Below are 25,482 nucleotides of genomic sequence, written 5' to 3'. Positions count from 1 at the left end.
ACTGCATTTGCACCACAGTCTTATGAGTTTTGTTTTTACGGTGTTTACTCTGCAGCCAGAGCGACATGTCACCTGTATTCTGCAGATTGGTACAATGATGGCCATATCATCCTTTTTTTTTGTACTTTTACATTTTTTTCTCATTTTTTTCTTTAACTTTTATACCCCCTAGTCTGATCACTAGTACAATATACTGCCATGTTAACGCATTGCAGTATATTGTATAATGCACATCAGATCGCCACCCCCAGATCTCATTCATTCATCAGAAATATGGCGGCACACATGTGCCATCAGTAAATCGATGCCTCAAAGGGTCAATGCCCACAATCTGAGTAGGCTCGGATCACGGGCATTGCTGCCAGATCTCCCATGTGTAATACAATGGTGATCTGGTGGCTATGTCGGCTGCTCAGCTCCTCAGCGGCCACCATGTTTGAGGACACCCCCAGTGCTGTGAGAGAACTCTTTTGCATATTGAAGAAAAAACAGATTTCAACCAAACGGCGGCGTGGAGAAGACATCTAACGGTAGGAGACGAATAACCTTTCTTAAGGCTATTCCTACGTGTTAGGGACAAAAAATGTGATTTTAATGGTAGAATCCCTTTAATGTGAACATGTCCTAAGTGAACTAAATATGTTCCTGTTTTTTACTTACATAACAGATTGTGCCAAGGAGCTGGTCATCTAGGATATACAGTTCACTAGGTGCTGCTACACTGTTTCTGGCACATTTGGAATCTTTTTGCTAGCCCTCACCGTTCCCGCACAATCATTTCTGTTAGTCAGGTGTTGTCAGGTGGGCGGTCCCCATCTGCTCCGTCCCAGGACCGCCCATCTGACTGTAGAGCAACAGAAGTGATTACTTGGGAATGGTGAGGGCTAGAGAGAAAAATGCAACTATTCCAGGGTCCAAGGGGCAAAATAGATGCCCTGGATCTTTAAAGCCCCTAGTAATACCCCGGGGTCAGGTTATGTCGCTGACAAATAGGCCGATCCCCTAATAAGGACATAGACAACAAGTAGGAAGGTTTTTCTTCTTTATTAATAATATGAGAGTGCAACATACACAAGACTATCGTAAAGCAGCGATATTTACCAGGAGAGAGAAAAATAACGTATGAAAAAAAAAAGAAAAACCATTACAATTATTTCTTGTTAATAAAATATAAGCCTACGTAAAAGTAGTTCTGCTGCGCTCAACAGCGGGAGGATCTGAACAGGCGCCTATGCCCGCAGTGAAAGTCCCAGCACGTCCTAGCATGGATTCAATCCTAAATGCGTCCTCACGTCCCGAGCCTTCATCTGGGAAAAGACTAAACCAGTGTCCGCCTCCCAACCGTGTCATAGGTGCGGCAGAACGTCTCATTTCCTTCAAGGAAAATTCCAGTGTAGATACACCTGCTCCAGGAGCAGGTGACAGGATCGCTCCCCCACCAGAAGATGCTCAAACTCCAAGCCTAATATCGGATTTTCACCATATTGGATCTTGGCATGCAATTTTTCTAACCCTTGAGTAAGGGTTAAACCATCCAAAAACCATATATATATGTAAACTAAGTCCTGTTACTTACAACATGATCAAGTCTTCTAGACGTTACTGTATGTGCTGACTGGCAACCATTGGTCACACCATTGGGCATACCAATGGGCACACCAGTGGTCATACCAATGGGCACACCAGTGGTCATACCAATGGGCACACCAGTGGTCATACCATTGGGCACACCAGTGGTCATACCATTGGCCATACCATTGGGCACACCAGTGGTCATACCATTGGGCATACCACTGGGCACACTAGTGGTCATACCATTGGAGATACCATTGGGCACACCATTGGCCACACCAATGGTCATACCATTGGCCACACCAGTGGTCATACCATTGGCCATACCATTGGGCACACCAGTGGTCATACCATTGGCCATACCATTGGGCACACCAGTGGTCATACCATTGGCCACACCATTGGGTGTACCATTGAGCACCCCAATAGGCACACCAGTGGTCATACCATTGGCCATACCAATGGTCACACCATTGGCCATACCATTGGGCACACCATTGGACATACCATTGGGCTTGCCTCTTACTGTGTATTATTTTATGTGTGTGTAGCACATATAGATTTCCTCTCAGCAAGACTTGAGGAGTTGTACAAGTGCATATCTACATGACTGGAAGGTTTGGACTCTCCAAACCATTTCCAGGCGGAGCCAAGTGCATCTCCGATGAGTGAGCGAGTGACCCCAAGAACAAGAAGAGATACAATAAATTACATAACATTAAAATAAAAAAACATTACAAAACTACACAACCACTGAGACGATAAGACTGACAGGGACTCCACTGTACGAAGACCTTATGTCATTATAAGACCCGTCGGTCTCTTCACAGGCACGGAGATGCCTCAGAGGACACGCGCGAGCCCTTGAGACGTGGTGTGCAGGGTTTTCTAAGTGCTAAAGTTCGCCTTTGGAATACTGATAAGAACAACATGCTACAAAATGAAATCTACTCCTACTCTATGTAGAAGGCATGGGATCTGTCGCTGTGTCTGGTGCACATAGAGCAGGGGAAGTAGTAATGAACATGAAACGTGAGTCTTCCAGGGTTACTGGCCACTGGAGGTAGCAATATGGCACTGGGCAACGTGGGTGTATCATTGCTCACATAGGCGGGCTGTGCTGATGTGAAAGGGACCATATGCCCAGTCCAGTGTGTTAGATGAAGCCATTCTCTCCTTCATTTCAGTAGGAGATGACAGCTTCAGTGCAACACACTAGTGCTTGTGTTTAACCCTCACGGACGCTCGTGCGAGGTTCGGCTAGTGAACTGTGGATGATGCTGATGATAGAGTCGACGCCGTTCCCTTCCAGAAACGTGCGGTGATCCCCTTCTATGACGTGAATGGACACCTTCCCATCACATACCTGGTGGAAAAGGGAAAGAGAGAATTTAGATCCAGATCCAGAACGGAAATACTCGGCATGACTAAATATTCATAATTCAGGAGCCAAATCCATCTGGGATAGGTTCATCTAATACTAGCCTAAGATTAAGGAGACCTCCATCACTTGGAGGTCCTTGATGGTCCTGCAGTGATGACATCACATATATCACATACATGAGTCGGGTTCTATATGGAAATGAGTCCATCCCCAAATCCGTGACTGGTTCTATTGGGGTAGCATGTAAGTGACATCATCGCAAGACTTATATAGCTACTGAACCAGCAAAGAATATGCAAAGAGTTCAGCTCTGAAGCTTGTGGGACTGTGAATTCAGCTCTGGACTATAATACAGTCTGTAATTGGGGATTATTACAGGATGCAAAATATAATGTACAGAACCAAAGTTAACTTTTTATAGTTCTCTAAAACTGCAGCAGTTTTTGGATGGGGCTGAGCCCCTATGGGTGCGATTACATACCATTCTGAGATGTGGGCACAAAATGTACAGGCCTTTTTTTTTTTAGGACATGGCGGTATATAAAGTGCCAGAGTCACACATAAAATGACTGTGTTGGGCCTAGGAGATTTGCCTATTCTTTCGCCCCCTTTTTTGGGAGCCTCTCGGATGTCCCGGTAGAGTTGGCAAGGATGGTATTATAATGTATATAACCAATGGATATAGGAGAATAATATACACAACCTCCACTTACCTCGGACAGTTTGTAGTCCGCTCCTAGCCCCTCTCCATACTCATTTCTTGTCTTTGCCCGCAGCAGGGTGATATTTCCATGATACTTATTGACTGGGACATACTGGTCTGCGGCCTTCAGCTTGTAGTAGAAGGAGGAGGCCGCAAAGTGGAGGGCGTCATGTTTGATGGATTTGTGACTCTGTATGATCAGGTCCACGGCGGCATTGACTCTGGCCTCAAGGTCCTTCTGGGGGAGGAGAGTGTCCAGGAGCTGTGGGGGGGGACAGTAGGTTATTACACGTCTGTATTTCTGGATACACTCAGTAGGATACATCGTATGTGAGGCCCTTACCTTATTATATTCAGTACCGGTGAATTGCTGGATGAACGCGCACAGGGCCTCGGTTTCGGCCTCGGCATCGCTGCCTGGGGTTAATTTGGCACGATAGCTCTGCGAAGAGCAGAATAGTATATTCCATTATATATTAGTCAGTATATAGAAGCCTAAACTCAGGCTGAAAATGATATTGCTCATCAATAACAGACATGGATGTCCTTATACTGTTTGGGTCTATATACACAATTTTACAAGATGACGTATCCTCCATAATGATGAACGTTATGTGACCAAGGTGCCATCACTATGGACAACACATCATGTAAGAATGTATACATGTACGGTATGGCGGCACAGGAATAGCATTATAAAGGCCATGTGAATCTTATTGCCAATCTAATTCCTTTAACGAGGAAGAGGTTAATACGACTATTTGGCTGGTTCTAAGGTTCCTTATATCCAGTGAACATGACTGAGATGTTTCCTATACAGACGCTCTAGCTAATCTAAAAGAAGTTCAAGGTATGTAGGTTCCAGGAGACAATCTATTGGAAACCTCTCTATAAGGTGACCTATCACCACCTCCAATAAGACGCCCCTCCACTGATTCTGGCGCCTTTGGAATTTTTTCTCTAGCCCCCACCATTCCTGAGAAATCACCGCGGTTAGATTTGGTGACTGATTTGCTAACTAGGCCCTCTGGTGTCAGGTGGGCGGTCCATATGTGTCTGACTCAGTCTAGGACCGCCCACCTGACAGTAGAGGGCATAATTAGCATATTGGGTCCTGAAACTAACAGCAGTGATCACTCAAAGTGGGGGGGCTAGAGAAAAAATGACAACTGCGCTGGAATCAGGGGAGGGGCATTTATGGTGGTGGACAAGGGTTCACATATATAAGATGTAGTCACATGACCGGAGACTGATCCGTGAAACAATAGAACTTGCCATTTCCTGGCCCATTTTTTATTCTCATGGCCATGGAACGGTCATGTGACTATAGTGTAAGGGAGGTTTCCAATGGTTTGTTCTCCTGAAACCCACCTACCTTGATCATCTTATAGGTTGTCTACGGTGTCCCTTTAAGAAACGTCTCAGTCATGTTCACTAGACAAACAGTCGTGTTTAACCCCTTCATACACCCCTTCTCCCTATGGAAAAATGGTAAGGTGAAGTGATCAATCTTACCTGTGTATATGCTGCAACGTATGAATGGGACCCATCAAATAGGAACAAGCTGTCGGGGGTGAGGGTGCTGTCCCGCTGGGCCTGCAGCTGGGAACACATCTCGAAGGCCACACAAGCTCCAAAAGAGTAGCCGGCGATCCAGTAGGGTCCCTCGGGCTGCACCTGCTTTATACACTGAATGTAGTAGCTGGCCAGATTCTGAATGCTGTCCAAGGGAGCGGCTGAAACCCAAAAATATCACATTGATCATATCTGCATACATAATGAAATAGATGAGATACTAAAAAATAGTCTGTGTAACATGTTCACAATCTAATGTGTAGGGGGCGCCAAACTAAAATATCAGAACACAAATAGCATTAGAAGTGAGTTTTAGCCATCCACCTCCCCGTCCTGTGGCAATAAACATTCAGCATCGGGCAAGTCAATAGTTTATGTGGGAGCCAGAAGTGATGACTGTGTGCGAGACAGTAAAATGGCCAGTATACTGAATAAGGGGCCAGAAAATGGGCATTATACTGTGTGGGGGTCAGTAAAGGGAGCATTATACTGTGTGGGGGTCAGTGGGCGCAATACTGTGTAGGGGCCAGTTAGACGGCAATATACTGTGTGGTGGCCAGTAAGGAGGTAATATAATATGATAATATGTGTAGGCCAGTAAAGGGAACGGTTTACTGTGTGAGGACTAGAAAAGGGTGTGTTATATTGTGCAGGGGCCAAAAAAGGGGTTGTTATACTGTGTGGGAGCCAGTAAAAGGGAGCAATATAATGTGTGGCGGTCAATAAAGGGAGTACTGTGTGTGGGTCAGTGGGCGCAATACTGTGTAGGGGCCAGTAAAGGTGGCAATATATTGTGTGGTGGCCAGTAAGGGGGTAATATACTATGTGTGGGCCAGTAAAGGGAGCCGTATAGTGTGCGGGGGGCCAGAAAAGGGTGTGTAAGACTGTGAGGGGGCCAGTAAAGGGGGTGTTGTACTGTCTGGGTGCCCATAAAGGGGTAATATACTATGTGTGGGCCAGTAAAGGGTGCGGTATACTGTGTGGGGGGCAGAAAAGGGGGTGTTATACTGTGTGGGAGCCCATAAAGGGGGCGTTATACTGTGTGGGAGCCCATAAAGGAGTCACTATACTGTGTGGGGGCCCATAAAGGAGTCACTATACTGTGTGGGGGCCCATAAAGGGGGTGTTATACTGTGTGGGAGCCCATAAAGGGGGCATTATACTGTGTGTGGGCCAATAAGGAATCACTATACTGTATGTGGGCCAGTAAAGGTAGCGACAGAGCGTGCAGGGGGGCCCAGTCAAAAGCTTGCTATGGGGCCCAGTCTTTCCTAGCTCCACCAATGTATGGTAGACTGAGTAATGTAAGGCACATCTGGCTGCGTGTAATATGTGAAATCACATGACATAGTATCTCAAGCCTATAAACATATACAGTATAGTATGATGGAGGAGGCCACAACACCCTCCATGTTCTAGTCACTTCCTGACTTACCCTTCGTACACTGAAGTCCATAGCAGGAGATGTTCAATTTTGAAGCCAGATTCTGGAATGCCGCGATTGACCCCTCAATGGGGTGCACCAGGAAGAGGTGACGTTCATTACTCTGGACATCATTCAGCTTAGTGATGGTGGAAGCCTCAGGATTCACCAGGAGATTATTAAGATCCAGGAAGCTGAGATCCGGCTGAACTGAGCTTTTCTGAGAGGGTTTGGATTCTGCAAAGTTAGAAGTAAACTGAGACCTTGTCCATATACCTTCTACTGTCACTGTATATACTGGTCTGTGCAAAAGATATAGCCAATTGTGGAAAAAATGATGCACTATAAAATATCCTATACAGCTCCGATACAAGCGTAAGGGTCTCCACGGTTAAAGAGAGTCTTGGGAACATGATGGAGAGGTGCGATAATATAATTAGGGATGGAAGGCTGAAGAAATGTCACTTGTATTAAGACCAAATATAATGATATATATGGCAGAAGGTCACTGTCTGATCACGTTCTGTCTAGGAGAGGATTCCTGACGCATGGCTTGGCTGATAAAAAGTTGGTACACCCCTATTTCTTTCAGTTTTTGTTTACTTAAAGGGATTGTCTCGGTGACAGTCAATCATTGGAGGTCTGACCGCCTTAACCCCTAGTGATCAGCCGGCTCTGGCTCTAGCTGAGCTAGAGTCAGTGTGCTCCGGTCATGTCTGTTATCTATTACACATTTAAGCGAGTCCATTTAGCCATCGCCAGATCATCATACATCAAAATACATTTTTTTTACTGTCTAAAACACTTTGGTATGCAGGGGGGCAGAGTAAAAAACCTATAATGCACTATAGTCAATGGTCGATGTATGCCAGGTACGATGTAGCCTTAGAAAGCAACTTTCCATTTGGACTCTCGGTGGGATTGAGAGGAAGGGTCTGGCCTGTATCAAGTCTATATCCTCTAACGGGACAATGTCGTGGTCCCATTTATTATGATTATTAGGAGTCCTTCATACCAATTAGGCATCTGGACAACCATCAACGCCAAAATGACATATTGGTTTAGACAGTAAGGAAATTATTGTGACATATTGCTACTGATATCCCACCTTCATTATGTCCGGGCTTGGAAGAGAGCTCGCGCAGTTTATTAATGGTTAGCTGTCTGACTTCCCTCATTGCCATGACAATATCGTAGTCACGTTCCAGCGTCTGCCGCACCTCTACACCCATGAGAGAATCCAGGCCTAGGTCAGCCAACGTGGTGTCAGGATTGAGACTGGTCACATCTCGGACACCTAGAGAAGACAGGAGAGCATAATCATAAAGTCAAATGTCTTAAAGGGGAGTTCCACTATGGACATTCATCATCTAGTTGACAAGTAGGTGATAAATGTGTGATCATTGGGGGGTCCCACCACTGGAAACGCCACAGTCACTAAAATAGGGTTCCCGAGTCCCCTGTTCCTCCTCACGGCATGGCTACATTCAGAAGGAGATTGACTGGAGCGGTGGTCAAGAACACGCGGTGCTGCCCTACTCGAATTCTATGAGACTATACACATGAAATAGAGCATCGGGGTGCGGTGTGAACAAATGGGAGGCTTGTGATCCGTGTTCTACTAATTGTGGGGTTCCAATGATCAAACATTTATCACCTAGGCCAGTGATGGCGAACCTTTGAAGAGACTGAGTGCCCAAATTGCAACCCAAAACCCACTAATTTATCACAAAGTGCCAACACGGGAATTTAAGCTTAATTATGTGCGGATCCACAATTGCAGACAATTATGGACTTGTAAAATACGGTCATGTGAATGGGGCTTTATAGAGCTTTCTGCTCCACAGTGAACCCCACACAGTCCAAACTGCTTCAAAGTGGCACCCACATAGTATAATCTGCTCCACAGTGACCCACACAGTACAATCTGCTCCACAGTGGCCCCCACACAGTATAATCTGCTGCACAGTGGTCCCCACATAGTACAATCTGCTCCACAGTGACCCCTACACAGTACAATCTGCTCCACAGTGACCCCCACACAGTACAATCTGCTGCACATTGGCCCTCACACAGTACAATCTGCTCCACAGTGGGCCCCACACAGTACAATCTGCTCCACAGTGGCCCCTACACAGTATAATCTGCTCCACAGTGGCCCCCACACAGTATAATCTGCCCCACTGTGAACCCCACACAGTCCAAACTGCTTCACAGTGACCCCTACACAGTACAATCTGCTCCACAGTGACCCACACACAGTACAATCTGCTCCACAGTGGCCCCTACACAGTACAATCTGCTCCACAGTGGTCCCCACACAGTATAATCTGCTGCACAGTGGCCCCTACACAGTACAATCTGCTCCACAGTGGCCCCTACACAGTACAATCTGCTCCACAGTGGCCCCCACACAGTATAATCTGCTGCACAGTGGCCCCTACACAGTACACTCTGCTCCACAGTGGCCCCTACACAGTACAATCTGCTCCACAGTGGCCCCTACACAGTACAATCTGCTCCACAGTGGCCCCCACACAGTATAATCTGCTGCACAGTGGCCCCTACACAGTACAATCTGCTCCACAGTGGTCCCCTACACAGTATAATCTGCTGCACAGTGGCCCCTACACAGTACACTCTGCTCCACAGTGGTCCCCTACACAGTATAATCTGCTGCACAGTGGCCCCTACACAGTACACTCTGCTCCACAGTGGCCCCCACACAGTATAATCTGCTGCACAGTGGCCCCCGCACAGTACAATCTGCTCCACAGTGGCCCCCACACAGTATAATCTGCTGCACAGATGGGTGCCCAAAGAGAGGGCTCTGAGTGCCACCTCTGGCACCCGTGCCATAGGTTCGCCAACACGGACCTAGGCCTTGAGGGACAACCCATTTTCTGAGATTTGTGTTGCCAAATTTTTTTATTTAATTATTAAAACCAGAAAACTAAATTTATCACTTTTTTAATCTGTTTATATTTTCTGATTGTAATTTTTTTTTAAATATTTTTTTCAGTACATGATTATGGGAGCGGCCATCTTGCCTGAGCTTCTTCTCAGCTGTGTTAACAGTGTTTAGTGATATGCTTTATAGCATAGTCGTGGCCATAGGCAGCAATAGTCTGGATCTGACACATTGAGGTCTAAGGGAGACTTTCCTAGGCATGCTCAATGCAGAGTGGGGCAGGAGATGAGCTGTGACATCATCTATTGCCAGTAGTGATGTAATAATTTCAGCAGCTCGTTCTCGAGATCAGGAATGAATTGACCTCATAGACTCCACCGATGAATTTCCGGCAGAGATCTAAGGTGCAACTGAAGATTTAGTTTCGACTCCTTTGACTAAGAAGTCTTGGCTTCTAAATTTCTACGCAGTTGTCCTTACCTAAGATATGAGCCACGGCTTCCACCAAATCTTGTTGACCAGCTCCTTTGTTTTTCACAGAGATTGTCTTCTCGGCCAAGACAAAGCTGGACATCACAGGATGAGGCTGGTTTAGGAATTGATCGAGGACCTCCAGACAGGAGCTGATCCTCTGAGGTAACGTACCACCTATCACGGTGTCATTACTTCCCATGGTCTCCAGCACGACACCCACGTCGCCAATAGCCCCCCACTGCACAGCCACGCCTGCAAGACAGAGATACAAGGTTTTTGTTAAATAAAACTCCACAAAAACTTTCTGATTTATTATCTTATGCTCAGGTTCTTATAGGGTTTATGTCTATATGTCATGGGCAGAACATTCCACCATCAAAGTTCTGTCCATCAGCATAAGTTTTGCCTATACTACGGTACGATTTCTATGGTTTTCGTGGAGATCTGTTATATTTGATGGGTGTATTTAGTTGACCAGTCCAGAGGGTTTCCCCAAGTTAAAGGTTCCCATACATTTCGGTCAACAGCAAATCTCCTATACATATATAGGCTGGGTCTGGCTGTAGGTGCAGAGGTTTCGATGGGAAGAGGAGAATAACCTGTAGTCTGGTGTCAGCTTAATGGGGGGAATAATAAAATTTAACATCTCCGAACCTCCTTTCCCCCAATATTATCTGTCCAAGGGATAGTTGGCCCGTCCCACCAAAATTCAGCCAACCCCTTTCCTATATGAAGGTCTTAAAGGTCCCATGTTTTAGCCCATGAAAGTCGTTCCCATTTTTGAAACCCTCCACACAGGACTCTACTTATTTCCAAAATGGAAGATAAGAAAACATCTACAACTTCTTGACTGGAAAAGCAGACTCAATCCTCCAGACTAGTCCCATCAATAATACAACTCCTTAAAGGGGTTATCCAGGATTAGAAACCATGGCCACATTCTTCTTCTCGAATGAATAGGACTGAGCGGTGGCATTGCCATGTGACCAACGGACATGATGTCACTTCCTTAGATGAAGAAAGTAGCCAAGTTCTCCTTTAAGGCATCACATGGATTTCAACTCCCTTGACACACCAATGAATTCATCATCCGTATTCCCTGAGATTACACGCCCTATAGTGACTATATAGGTGTATGTATAATGACTATGCTATGTGTGTATTATACCTGGCAGATGATCCCGACGTCTCCTTTCACAAATACGCTCCATTGTTGAGTTTGCAAATCCATAGTTACTTTGGCCGGCGTTTCCTCTCCCGCAACTCACAGAGGAGAAAGCCACAAAGTGATCGAGCTCCGGACACGTCTCTCTGCTGACCCTGTGAAACGACAAAGATGACATTGTAGAACTCCATAGAGGTATATATGGGTATTATCAAAATCATATATAGGAGACAAGAGGAAAGGTGAGGGATCGAGAGAGGCCCGAACAGAATACCGGCAGAAAATTTAACACTTACCTGTCCAGATTCAGAGTGCCATCATACTTTGGTTTGTTCACATCTTGAAACAGTTTCGTGGATAGGTTCTCAATCATGGCGTCTTTCAGAACCTGATCAAGATAGAAAACAATACATTTACCATGTGTCTGTGCCTGGGTTATATCCTACTCGTGTATAGGTTTATAAAACATCAGCAGTGAGCTATAGGCGCATGAATGTGCACCACCTGTACATAGCAGGCTGTCCTGCTGAATATGTCATAGATTGTACAATAAACTACATCTTGTTGTCTCCACTCTTCAGTCTTAAGGGAGCCTTCACACAATGTAACGCTGCGCTCATTCTGATCGTGAAAACACGAAAAAGCAGCTCCCATTGACTTGAATGGGAGCCGGCATACGTGCGCTCCCCATTGAAATCAATGGGAGGCTTTTTTCCCTATGCTTTCAATGTATTACGCGCGTAGGCTATAGACGGGAATTCACTACCCTTTAACTAAATACTCTGTCATTAGGTAGTTGGTGCCCACCCTCTAGTGCCCATGTTGGGCCAGTTCCAGCCCACTATACCCTTACCGAACACTTCCATCTGTATATACATAGTTACACGAGTATTCTCCAGCTGTATACATATATGACGTATCTCTACCACCCGGATTGGTATAGAATATGTAATAACTAATCACGTCTCCTACAAGAGGCCCATCTTTGGTATTAGGAAGCCTGAGGGTCTTGAGATGGAGAACATACTTAGAAGAAAGAGCCACCGCGATACTAAACGTGGCACTTAGAGGGTCCTCAAATCTTATTTATCCTCAAATCCACTTATCTCTGCACCAAGGAATCCGCACAACACCGAGGAGCCATCTGAGCCTACTTTATATCAGACAATATTCATTTTCTAATTAGGTTCCTGAATTGGACAAGAGATGAAGGGATACGAACAATGGTAACGATGCGATCCCAGCCCCAGAGCTTCCCTCCACAGTACTCTCGAGAATCTTACACATATCATCTTTCAGAACTAGTCACAAAAATCTACACGTCTACTAATTGTTCCCAATTATCTGTAAAGAGAACACTGTATTCCAGCACAAGGACGGGAACCGTGAATCCCTAGCATTGTTTTGGCCAGACAAAGAATGTACGGGCTAAAAATTTGAAGAGAACCAAAATATAAAGGAGGGAAGGGAGGTAACAGATGTGCTCAAAGTCATGCGAGATACTAGATATTTTATTTACAGGGTAACTCTCATTTTAACTTTTTTCATGCTATTGTGTTGGGGCTAGGGTTGAGCCAATCTTGAGATTTCAGGATCCATTTTAAAATCTGATTTCCAATAATTTTCCACCAATCCCGATCGTGAAATTTGCTCGATCACTGATCGGGATCCGATCCTTCCCGATCCCGATCGCTCAACCCTAGTCAATGCTTCTCTATGGGAACAGTCACTTTGAGGGGGCATTCACACGGAGTAACGCCGGGCGTGTAGCACAGCCATACACACTGGCGTTACAGCAGACTGCCGAACACTTCCCATTCACTTCAATGGGAACGCTCGTAACAGCGGCGTTTACGAGCGCTCCCATTGAAGTGAATGGGAAGTGTTCGGCAGTCTGCTGTAACGCTGGTGTGTACGGCTGTGATACATGCCCGGTGTTACTCCGTGTGAATGCCCCCTTAGGGTTGAACTGATCTCGAGATTTCAAAATCCGATTTCCGATGATTTTCCAGCTGATCCCGATCGTGAAATTTGCTCGATCACCGATCAGGCTTCCGATCCTTCCCGATCCCAATCGCTCAACCCTAGTCAATGTTTCTCTATGGTAAAAGTCACTTTTAGGGTTGAACCAATCTCGAGATTTCAAAATCTGATTTCCGATCATTTCCCAGCCGATCCCGATCGTGAAATTTGCTCGATCACCGATCGGGCTTCCGATCCTTCCCGATCCCGATCGCTCAACCTTAGTCAATGTTTCTCTATGGTAAAAGTCACTTTTAGGGTTGAACCAATCTCGAGGTTTCAAAATCTGATTTCCGATCATTTCCCAGCCGATCCCGATCGTGAAATTTGCTCGATCACCGATCGGGCTTCCGATCCTTCCCGATCCCGATCGCTCAACCTTAGTCAATGTTTCTCTATGGTAAAAGTCACTTTTAGGGTTGAACCAATCTCGAGATTTCAAAATCTGATTTCTGAGCATTTCCCAGCCCATCCCGATCGTGAAATTTGCTCGATCACCGATCGGGATCCGATCTTTCCCGATCCTGATCGCTCAGCCCCAGTTAGGAGTGTTTGGTGAACATTTTTGTAATATGTTTTATTAACCTATCTAACTTCCTTTTAATAGAAAACAGGCTGTAAAGTTCCCATTCACAATGCACAACTAACCACTGCCAGGGAGACTGTCCGTACACCTGTACTCAATGCACTAGAGATGAAGCATTTACCAAAGGGGCGATGGTCCCTTCAAATGGTTGTATCTCTGGCTTTATACCACGTAGCAAAATGCTTCTGTGCTGCCAGGAATTAAGTGCTGTGACCGAACATGAGATATCACTAGTTAAAGACACAGTCGGGAATGTCATTTTTATATGCAGCTGATCCATATATTAAATTCGATCGGGGACCGGTCATGCTGCTTTGATGGTTTCTTCCACAGGAAGTCCCGCCACTACTTGGGTGCCTACTTGGGTGCCTTAGATCACGTGACCGATGAGGTCAATCAGTGGCCTAAGGAAAGGGAGCCATGACGTCACAGCCAGAGAAGACTTCCACCACAAGGAAACATTGGAGCAGCAGGAGCGGACCGCGCTCGGAGAACACCGGAGCACTGGGGACAGGTGAGTATTTTTTTTTTCTCCTCCTCGACTTTAAAAAAAATCAGTTATCCCTTTAAGTTAAAATTCCTAACTGTGTCTTTAACTAGTGATATCTCATGTTCTGTTACAGCTAGTACTTGCGGACTTTCCTTAGTAACAGCTCAGTTAGAGGATTGCTAAGGAGAATGTCACGGCCTGTTTTATAATAAAAAGGAAGTTAGACAGGCTAATACTGTATATTACAAAAATGGTCACCAAACACCCCACCGACACAATATCCAAACACACGGACACTGGTCAAAAACACAACATAAAACATCTAAAAAGTATCAAAAGCATATGACTCGAAGGGGGGGGGAGTTAAAGGGAGTGCGAAGCCATCTAAGTATCTACATAAATCATGTTGTGATATGGTCAATAGAAAGACCTGGCACAAGGTTTATTCTTTCCAAGGACTGTACCAAAGACTTGAGGACATGCATTACATGCGAAGGAAAGGGTTCTTAACAGTTAAAGCATTGCAACTCTGCTACATCCACCTTTTCCTCCATACACTCAGCTCAGCTACCTTCTCATTTTCTCCTCACACACTCCGCCATGCTTCATCCACATCTCCCGCCAAGACATACTCAGCCCTGTTATATCCCCCCACACCTAACTCTGTGCAGCCCTGCACATCTTCTCTTATACATGGAGCTATCGTACAAGCTTTGCCCCTGCATGTGATCAGTCACAGGACTGTGCCGGCAGTTGTGGAAAAAGAAATTTCTCAACTTGGCCCGTAGCCCCCGATGGTCATGATCTACACTTGGTTAGATCAAAGGAATGCAAATCCTTTTTGATGCAGACGCTACTATAGAAGATGAAAGTTGATAGGATGTTATTAGGATGTATTGGTCAATTGGTCAGTGGTTAAGTGACAAGATTGTAGGACTCACCATGGCTAGGTTAAAGATTCCTCCCACCGGGCCCAGCTCTGAGGCAGCGTCTATTAACTGGCGAGCGCCACCAATAGAAGAGGCATCTTTGGTGGAAACCACCACAGTAATTCCAGCTTCCTTCCAGCTCTGGACTTGTTTGGCTTGATAACCTACAAGTACAAGGAAACAGTCAAAACCCTGACGCGACATTCAGAATTGATTCCTAATAATATCTAAATTGTTGTGACTGTATCTTACCATTCCTTATGCCGGATCGAGAAGTTAAAATCAGGTTGCGGGCACCTCTCTCGATTAACCACTGAGCCAACTCCAAGCCAAACCCACCGAGACCTCCTGTGATGATGTAGGACTTTGTTGAGGGGAAGGATGTTCGAGGGATAGCAGGAAGAAGAGCTTCAGACTCTCTCGCTGACTCCAGCTCCTCATCACGCACCTGTATATAATATAAAAGTATCACAAAAGTCAGCATAAAGGCTTAAAGGGGTTGTCCAGGAACTAGAGCAATTGGGTTGGCCAGGGTGGGCCAACAGGGTTGGCCAGGGTGGGTGTATAGCAAAGGAAACCGTCATCGTTGCCAATCCCCAAATCTTGCCACACCAGATACTACGAGGCTCACATGACCACTGAGGCCAATAATTGGTAAGGAACTCATGATGTACCGTATGTGAGTGACATCACCATTCTCTCGCCAATGAGGCCTCTGATTGGTTTCTGCGGTCATGTGATCCTATCCACTTCTGGGGTGATGAGTCCTGGCAAGGGAGGGGAAGGAGACCCAGACTGTACAATGGGCGCTTCGGATAGGGGTATAATTAATCCAGCAACTAATGATCTATAATAGGTGGAGAAAGGTTGAACTTCGTGGACTTCTATCACCTTACAACCCATGTAACGTTGAAATATTTCTAAACAGTTCTTGGCTAACCCTGATGTAGGGACTGACTAATACTTAAGGGAATAGTCCATCACTCTGACCTTTATCAGGACTTTGCCGATGTGTTTTCCTTGAGCCATGAACCTGAAGGCTGGCTCCACCTCATCCCGAGTGAAGATGGTGCACTTCAGTGGCTTCACAACTCCATCTCGAATTCCAGACTTCAGCAGATCCGACACGTCTTCCCATTCTTTGTTTCCTTCCTCGAAAAGGGCATCAAGCAGAATTCCATGGAAGGCCACATTCTTCAAGAAAAGAGCCATTCCTAGGTGACAACACATTAAGAAGAGTTCGTCATGGCACTGACCCATGGTCTTGATATCAAAAGTTCTTCGATCTATAGTTGGGGCTCTCCATGGCTACTAGTGGTGGGACCCTAATGGACCTCAGTGGTTTCCCACCAAGAGACCTTTTCTGTTCATAATTTGATACTAAGGACGGAAGAAATTACGTTTTCTGAATTGTAGATTCCATACTGTTCTTAAACTTACCTAGTGGAGTATTATTTGACAGGTCGTATTTGCCAATTTCCAAGAAGCGCCCATGGCGGGCCAGACAGCGGAGACTAGCTTGTAACTTCTCCTCGGCCAGTGAGTTCAAGATAAGATCCACTCCTACAATGAAAGGATAGAAGATAAGAGTTTGCTGGTGTTCTAATCGCTCTACTTAGTTACACACAAGTCCCAGCTTCGCTCACCTTTCCCTCCTGTAACAGTGAGAACATGTTGTTCGAAAGATGTATTTCGGGAATTTGCAAAACAGCTGGCATCAAGCTGTGGGAATCGACTCTGGAGATATTGCTGTTTTTCAGAAGATCCTAAGCACAAAAATATATTGTTGTTTGTCAGTTTTTTTCCACTTTATTCTGTCCTTTGTTTTTTAAGGGATTCTACCATTAAAATCAAATATTTTCTCGCTAACACGTAGGAATAGCTTTAAGAAAGGCTATTCGTCTCCTACCTTTAGATGTCTTCTCCACGCTGCCGTTCCGTAGAAATCGCGGTTTTCGCCGGGATGCAAATGAGTTCTCTCGCAGCACTGGGGGCGGGCCCCAGCACTCAAACAGCACTGGTGGCATCCCCAATGCTGCGAGAGAACTCTCCAGTGCCACCTCCATCTTCTTCAGGAACGGGCTCTTGACGCGTCTTCTTGGGGTTGGCTTCAAACTTCTAGGGCAGTAAATAAGCGGCCGTTTTCTTGTGGCCTGTGGGCATGCACAGTCGCTCTGCCCCAGGAGTAGAAGTTTGACCCCCAGCACCGGAAGAAGACGCGAAGAAGACCCATTCCAGAAGATGGAGGCGACGCTGGAGATTTCTCACACAGCATTGGGGACGCCCCCAGTGCTGCGAGAGAACTCAATTGCATACTGTAGAAAACGGGGATTTCTACGGAACGGCGGCCCGGAGAAGACATCTAAAGGTAGGAGAAGAATGGCCTTTCTTAAGGCTATTCCAACATGTTAGTGAGAAAAAATTTGATTTTAATGGTAGAATCCCTTTAAAGGAAAATATAGATAACAAATTTTTGGAAACAGCCCCACTGACTTCAGGGTGACTTTTCAAATGGTAGGTGGTGTTGAAGACACCTGAACATGGTCTTAGAACTTAGCTTATAGGTGACTGTGAAGTGGGGCTAACGAAACACCTACTAGAGGTGATATTATGGCGACGCCTTATCAAAATCGCACAGATTTCAAAAACAGGAAAAACAGTAGATCTTCCACCCAGTTTGGTGGCAAGTAATGGAATGACGACCTACCTACTGTTGTGAAGACACGGCAACCCATGCTAAGAGAAATGGCTATTGCTGCTTGACCAACACCACCAGATCCGGAGTGGATTAGAACACTCTCGCCCTTCCTCAACCGTCCTCGCACGATCAGGGCATAGTACGCCGTAGCGTAGACCACAGGAACGGAGGCAGCATCGGCCAAAGACCTATAAACAGAAAAGGTAAATGCAGCTTAACAAAAGTTAGTCATCCTCTGATTGGAGCGCAACCTACTATTAAGTCTACAGACTAGGGTTGAGCCAATCTTGAAATTTCAGGATCAATTTTAAAATCTGATTTCTGATCATTTTCCAGCCGATCGCAAAATTTGTTCGATCGCAGATCGGGATCCGATCGTTCTCGATCCCGATTGCTCAACCTCAATGCTTCTCTATGGAAAAAGTCACTTTTAGGGTTGAGCCGAGCTTGAGATTTCATAAACTGATTTCTGATCATTTTCCAGATGATCACGATTGTGCGATCCGATCTTTCCCGATCCCGATCGCTCAACCCTACCACAGCCGTATTTACAGTCTTTGCTTTTGGTCCAGTCCATGGACACAAGAAGGGCTGTAAGAGGTGTGCTTATGGAACCTGACCAGCAAATTATATGGCCTGCAAGAGCAGCATCTTCATGAGGCCAGAGCAGATAGGGTAAGGGTCGATCTTGGGGGGTGCTGGTGATGTTTGTAGGGTGGGGTTACTAAATTGGAAACCCAACACATCACACTGTCTTGGTAAGGGCATATATACATGGTTAGGGCACCATAAAGAATATTTGCCCCATGTAAAGGAAAGCGAACAGTAGCTCCAACCCCTGGCCATTAATTCATAATCTACATTTAGGATTAATTTAAACTTTGACCTTACTGACTAAATTGGACACCTACCAGTCTTCTGGAACCTTCCACAAGAAGCGTTCATCGGCATCCACTACTGTGGCAAGGCCTTTTGCTGGAAGGAGTCCCATAACCCTGTTTCCTGCAGGATCACGTCCTGAAAACTCCATTCCCAGCATGCATTGCTGAAAGGCTAGATCTCCTGGAGAAACAAAACAAAACAATGTATGATGAGTGCAATTTCCGTAACTTATTCCTGTTGAAGTGGACCTCCAATGATAAAGCAACTTTACATAAATGAATAGTCCGGGTGAATATAAGAAACTTTGTAATATATCTTATTAGAGAAATCTGTTTCCTTCTCCACTTAATAGGCTGCACAAAAGTCTATAGAGAGGGGAGGGGAGAGGAGGAGGGTGTTAATTGATTTATTGCTTCATTCTGTGCAGTGGAGTCTTACAGTGTCAAAAGAGTTATCTCATTCACAGTATAGCAGCTGCAGTTATTTGTGTGTCTTTTCCAGCAGTTTCCCCTTTCCATAGACTTCTATGTAAAAAGTAACTCAGGTTGATACGTGGAGAAGGAAACAGATTTCTTTAATAAGGTATATTAGAAAGTTTCTTATATTCTCCTGTACTATTCATTTATGTAAAGTTCTTTCATAATTGGAAGGACACTTATTGATTACCATAATATCTCCACCCACATATATCTGGATAAGAGAACTTGGATTGAGGTGGAGCTTATGTCCTGCAGCTCCATCCAAAGACTATGGCACTAATAGAGCACTGCTCCATTCAAGTTCCTCATAGCCATCATGCAACTCTATATCCTACTGCAATAAAATAAACAATAAAGCAGTTTCCTACCCGGGATGGCATCGGGGGGCAGCTTGCCAGTTGCCAACATGATATCACGGAAATTGAGCGATGAGTAGTAGACTTTACACAGCTTCACGTTGGGGTTGGTGGGTTGGAAGTTACATAGAGGAGAGGCAATCCAGCGCAAGGTGGAGAGGTCGCCCCGGGTCAGCACATTGACAAAGGCGTAGGCCGTTTCATCCTGAGCTTGTTCTATACATAAGAAAAAGAGTAATTAGCCAAAAAATAATCGGGACTTCAGACATGGCGCACACAATTCATTCCTTCTACAATGGACCATCATTTTTGATGGTGCCCTGCTATTTCATTTCTCTGCAGCACCACCTCTGGCCAAATGAAGTATTACACATTGTCCATGGAAATGTATGTGCTGTCTGAGTAATGCACGGACAGGTCAGGTCCTCCAGACCAGGAGACCCTCTTTGTTACCTAAATAGGTTGGAGGGAGTTAAATTCTCACAATACTGGAGGGCAACAGGTTAAAGACCCCTGTTGTACATGAAGAGTATGCTATGATTAAAGGGATATTCTTATCTTGGAATATCACTGCTGAGATGGGAATAACTCGGAATAATCCAAAATCCCGGGATTAGAGCGTGACTTACAGGAATAGCTGAGCAGTATTGTTCTGTATCTCTCATAGAGGAGCTACGGAAACAGCGCACAACATCTAACTACGCTGTTTCCGTAAGATGATCTCAGCTGTGCTACACAGTGGATGTTCCTGTAAGTCCTGGTCATGGGGATAGGGATGCGGAGCAGTTACTCCCTTTCACAGTAGGGATCTGCAGAGACCGGAATAACCCTCTAAGTGCAGACACCTGTGAGATACTTCGCGATATAATGTCACGGTGACAATCACCCCATGAATATTTACTCACCTTTCTGAAAGGGGACATGACGGAAGGCTCCCCATCTGCCATCTTGGTGGACGTTCATCACCAGATCCTTATCTTGAAGCTCCTGAATCTCCTTATCAGAGACCTTATAAGAATTCCCATCGGAGGTAAAGAGGCACCTGGAAGGAAAACAGCAAGATGGAGTGATGTTTGCAGCACATGGGAGTGAGAGTATTGTGACCCAACGCAACACATTTCTGGTTTTAGGAGACCTAGCTAGGGGAGAGAGTCTTACCGGAGGTGTTCCCTCGAAAAATGTGTTCCCCTCCAGAAGGAACACGACTTTCCGATAGCAGCTACCCTATAAGGCAACTTCCAACCCATTGAAGAGCCTTGACCCAAGACTCGGGATAGCCAAAGTACTGATATGCCTGCCGTTCAAATAAAGGTGCAATACCAAGAACAGCCACTATCAGATGTAAGGCGCTGTGCTTGGTAAATAGTAGAGAGGTTACCACAGTCCATATCCTAGTCCTGGATATCCCCTTTAATGGTTTGTATATTAACTCGTATGGTAGCCATCTATAAGTGGCGTTAGAATGGCCATACACTTGTCAATCCATTTAGTAGGGGGATCCTATTGTTGAGCTCAGACTTACCTAATTCTGTTCCCTCCTGGTTCCTGGCGCAGACAATTCACCATCCCAACAATACCAGAATTTGGTTGATTCATGACGGTTAGCCAAATCCGGTGGTCTGAAGAATCTGCCATAGCGTCCTATAGAACATAGATCATATGATTGTGATTAAGACGGTCACATGTTAAGACATCAGGAGTAATATTGGCAATCTAATATGCTTCACCTTCAGTGACTCCACCCATGAACAGTCCATGTCTTCTACGGATAGGAGAACGTGTTTCTTCTCCGGGATACGTCGACGACATAAGAAAATGACTGAGTTGTAGAAGGACTTTTTCATGGCAACCACGTCCAGGCCGGCGCTGTCAAACAAAGCCTCCCATTCTGCCTGTCAGGGGGAAGAGAAATCAGATTCATAAGTTCTTGTATATTCTTTCATATTCATAGAGTCACTACAGATGCAGATAGATAGGTTACTGTCACCAGAACCAGCATATCACCCCAGCCCTGCAGATAGATAGGTTAGTGTCACCAGACCCCAGCATATTACCCCAGTCCTGCAGATAGATAGGTTACTGTCACCAGAACCAGCATATCACCCCAGTCCTGCAGATAGATAGGTTAGTGTCACCAGATCCAGCATATCACCCCAGCCCTGCAGATAGATAGGTTAGTGTCACCAGACCCCAGCATATTACCCCAGTCCTGCAGATAGATAGGTTACTGTCACCAGAACCAGTATATCACCCCAGTCCTGCAGATAGATAGGTTAGAGTCACCAGAACCAGCATATCACCCCAGCCCTGCAGATAGATAGGTTACTGTCACCAGAACCAGCATATCACCCCAGCCCTGCAGATAGATAGGTTACTGTCACCAGTACCAGCATATCACCCCAGTCCTGCAGATAGATAGGTTACTGTCACCAGAACCAGCATATCACCCCAGACCTGCAGATAGATAGGTTACTGTCACCAGAACCAGCATATCACCCCAATCCTGCAGATAGATAGGTTAGTGTCACCAGAACCAGCATATCACCCCAGCCCTGCAGATAGATAGGTTACTGTCACTAGAACCAGCATATCACCCCAGTCCTGCAGATAGATAGGTTAGAGTCACCAGAACCAGCATATCACCCCAGTCCTGCAGATAGATAGGTTACTGTCACCAGAACCAGCATATCACCCCAGCCCTGCAGATAGATAGGTTACTGTCACCAGAACCAGAATATCACTCAGCCCTGCAGATAGATAGGTTACTGTCACCACAACCAGCATATCACCCCAGCCCTGCAGATAGATAGGTTACTGTCACCACAACCAGCATATCACTCAGCCCTGCAGATAGATAGGTTAGTATCACCTGAATCAAACAGTATTTTACCCTTGTGAATTGCTGCCTCTGTCGCTGAGATATTGCAATATTTGGAGCAAGAAGGATGCTGCCATTACTACAAAAAGTTCCAATGCATATGGCAAAAACAGCGATTTCTCATCAACACTGTTTCATTAAGATGATCCTAACCTATCTATATGCGGGACTGGGTTGATATGTTGGTTCCGTTGACAGACTAAACTATATCATAGTGCACCGAGGTATACAGTTATCTTACCTGGGAAAGGAGACCATCTTTCTGCTGGAGATTTTGAGTCCTCAGAAAGGCAATGGTCTCTCCTAATATATCTCCTTTAAGAAGCGTATGGAGCAAAATGAATCCTCCGTCTTTCACGGTCGCCGCCATGTTGGGGATGACTTGTCTGGGGTCCTGGAGGAGATGCGAAGAGCTATTGCACACCAATAAATCACCACCGGTCACATTACTGGGTGGAGCAGTATTCGGGTCCCATTGCTCAATGGAAACTCCAGCTTCTTTTAGATTGTCCTCCTTTGTAGAGAGGATTTCCAGAGTCCGGTCAGTGGCAATGTAGTCTATCTGCAGCATTGGTTGTGTGTTCAGCACGCTCAGAACGTAAGAAGACAAATTGCCATTTCCTGTAAGGGCCTATGGAGGGAAAAGTAAAAATTTTATTTTCAGCTGGTAGTTTGAAGAGCATAGAGCAAAAAAAGGGTTAAAATATTTCTTTTACTAGCTGAGCATTGTCTCATTTTACACAGCTCCCCTTCCTCTGCATATGTTCATAGCATAATGTGAACCAAAGTACTTCTGTCTCGGTCAGGGTATTCTGCATGTAAGTACAAGAGATTTAATGTATGTAGGCCTCATATGGTATGACAATTCTGATTGGAAGTGACGCTTAAAAGCATCATTCCCATTGGATGGAATCTAGTTAAATTGTAAGGCCTGATACTCTAATAAACAACTAATAGAGATGAGCGAACACTGTTCGGATCAGCCGATCCGAACAGCAAGCACCCATAGAAATGAATGGAAGCACCTGTGATGCCGGCCGGCCGCCGGCAAAGTCAGCGTCACAGGTGCTTCCATTCATTTCTATGGGTGCTTGCTGTTCGGATCGGCTGATCCGAACAGTGTTCGCTCATCTCTAACAACTAAATAAGCAACTTCTGTAAAGTCACTTTAAAAAAAAGATTTCACAGATGCTGTATGTTTTCTTGCCCAATTGTCTGGTATTTATTTCCCTTCCACCCCCAGAAGGGAACTTAAAGGGATTCTACCATTAAAGCAACTTTTTTTCTAATTACCACGTCAGAATAGCCTTAAGAAAGGCTATTCGTCTCCTACCTTTAGATGTGGTCTCCGTCGCGCCGTTCCTTAGAAATACCGGTACTTACCGGTATGTTAATGAGGTCTCGGCAACAAAGGGGGCGTCCTTCTTCATCTGCCTCCTCCCCTTGTCTGTCGTCTTCTTTCTTCATCATGTCTGACGCCTGCGCAGTCGGCTCTGACAGCAGAGACCTTGTTAGAGCTGACTGCGCATGTTCAGTAAGGTCCATACAGCCCTCCGATGCGCAAGTGAACTCATCCAGGCGTCGGAGGGCTGTACGGACTTTACGAGCATGCACAGTCGGCTCTAACAAGGTCTCTGCTGTCAGAACCGACTGCGCAGGCATCAGACATGACGAAGAAAGAAGACGACAGACAAGGGGAGGAGGCAGATGAAGAAGAAGGACGCCCCCATTGCTGCCGAGACCTCATTAGCATACCGGTAAGTACCAGTATTTCTAAGGAACGGCGCAACGGAGACCACATCTAAAGGTAGGAGACGAATAGCCTTTCTTAAGGCTATTCCGACGTGGTAATTAGAAAAAAAGTTGCTTTAATGGTAGAATCCCTTTAAGAATTGGAAGCTCACATACAATAAGGTCCCTAAGGTCAATAAGGTCCCTAGTTTGGGTATTATAAGCAAATCCTTCTCTTCTGAACTGCCCCGATCCTGATTTACGGTATTACAGACGACTTTCATGGCTTTTTCTTAGTTCTGAGTTCACATCTCCCTGCTTGTTCAGAGTCTTGATAATTCTTTGTGTTACCGTTATCAGATGTAATCCATAAGAGGTTGCCCCCCCATAAAGATACATGTATGAAACAGTCTGCAAGCACATTTTAATCTTATATATTTCAAACGCTTACCTCAATAATCTTCATTTTTTGGGGATTACAGTTCTCCAAAACGGTGTCCAGACAGGTTTTCAGACAAGGCGATGCGAGCAGTCCGGTCAGTAGAGGATCCTCTCGGAGCTGATCGTTCTTCTGTGTTAGGGTTTCTTCCAGCTCGGAGTGTAGGTTGCCGTTTAACTCCAGGTTACAGATCTCGGTGAGGACGTGCAGGAGCCCGTGCTCCGGAGTTGAGCTCCATTTTTGGTTCCTTTGAGCTCCGCCTGCAGTCTTGATTCCAGGGATGTTGAGTTGTAATCCGTGCTGGGCCACCTTTGACTCTAGTTCACAGATCTTATCTGAGAGGAAACAAGATGGCGCTTTAGCTTTGGAGATACCAATGGTTCACATGGCAGAAAGCGAAGAAGGATTTGAGTCTTTTGCCTTGGCCATGTGAATTCTGCATTGGAAAGCCAGAAGTAAATACAGTATTATATATAGCACATGACATGGCAGATTTTACATTAGGGTCTTTCAGCTTTCTGTATCACAGGCTCCCATTGAAAACAATGAAAGGAAGATTCCGACCAGAATTCGGAGCTGATTTTGCAGAGAAACCCATCTGAAAATCAGTTGCAAATTCAGTCGTGTGGATTGAGCCTACATGTTAGACTGAGATCAGACTATTTCAGGGGGAACAATCTAACCATCTAAAGTCTAAGAAATGATCTTTTAACATTTATCCGGCATATATGGGAAGAAAAAAAAGAATGGATTGGGCATGCTGAATTTCAGTATGCCTAATCCTA

General features: G+C 45.4%; 1 protein-coding gene across 1 annotated transcript in view; it reads right to left on the bottom strand.

Moving 5' to 3' along the window:
- Positions 1-1,025: 1,025 nt before the first annotated feature.
- Positions 1,026-25,482, bottom strand: part of FASN (fatty acid synthase) — a 54,152-nt gene continuing 29,695 nt past the window's right edge. Inside the window, exons 20-41 of the mRNA XM_075278966.1 lie at positions 24,710-25,032; positions 22,769-23,158; positions 21,377-21,541; positions 21,172-21,290; positions 20,555-20,691; positions 19,662-19,865; positions 18,844-18,994; positions 17,942-18,120; positions 16,881-17,000; positions 16,675-16,797; positions 16,225-16,448; positions 15,487-15,682; positions 15,247-15,398; positions 11,504-11,595; positions 11,211-11,362; positions 10,049-10,294; positions 7,766-7,954; positions 6,670-6,894; positions 5,175-5,395; positions 4,003-4,101; positions 3,670-3,921; positions 1,026-2,938 (exon numbers count right to left, since the gene is read on the bottom strand). Of these exons, the coding sequence (XP_075135067.1) occupies positions 2,801-2,938; positions 3,670-3,921; positions 4,003-4,101; positions 5,175-5,395; positions 6,670-6,894; positions 7,766-7,954; positions 10,049-10,294; positions 11,211-11,362; positions 11,504-11,595; positions 15,247-15,398; positions 15,487-15,682; positions 16,225-16,448; positions 16,675-16,797; positions 16,881-17,000; positions 17,942-18,120; positions 18,844-18,994; positions 19,662-19,865; positions 20,555-20,691; positions 21,172-21,290; positions 21,377-21,541; positions 22,769-23,158; positions 24,710-25,032 (4,097 nt within the window). The 3' untranslated portion in view covers positions 1,026-2,800. The remainder of the gene's footprint in view (positions 2,939-3,669; positions 3,922-4,002; positions 4,102-5,174; positions 5,396-6,669; positions 6,895-7,765; positions 7,955-10,048; positions 10,295-11,210; positions 11,363-11,503; positions 11,596-15,246; positions 15,399-15,486; positions 15,683-16,224; positions 16,449-16,674; positions 16,798-16,880; positions 17,001-17,941; positions 18,121-18,843; positions 18,995-19,661; positions 19,866-20,554; positions 20,692-21,171; positions 21,291-21,376; positions 21,542-22,768; positions 23,159-24,709; positions 25,033-25,482) is intronic.

This window comes from Leptodactylus fuscus, chromosome 6 (assembly GCF_031893055.1).
Source record: "Leptodactylus fuscus isolate aLepFus1 chromosome 6, aLepFus1.hap2, whole genome shotgun sequence".
Classification (NCBI taxonomy): domain Eukaryota; kingdom Metazoa; phylum Chordata; class Amphibia; order Anura; family Leptodactylidae; genus Leptodactylus; species Leptodactylus fuscus.
This window is presented reverse-complemented; position numbering and strand designations above follow the sequence as displayed.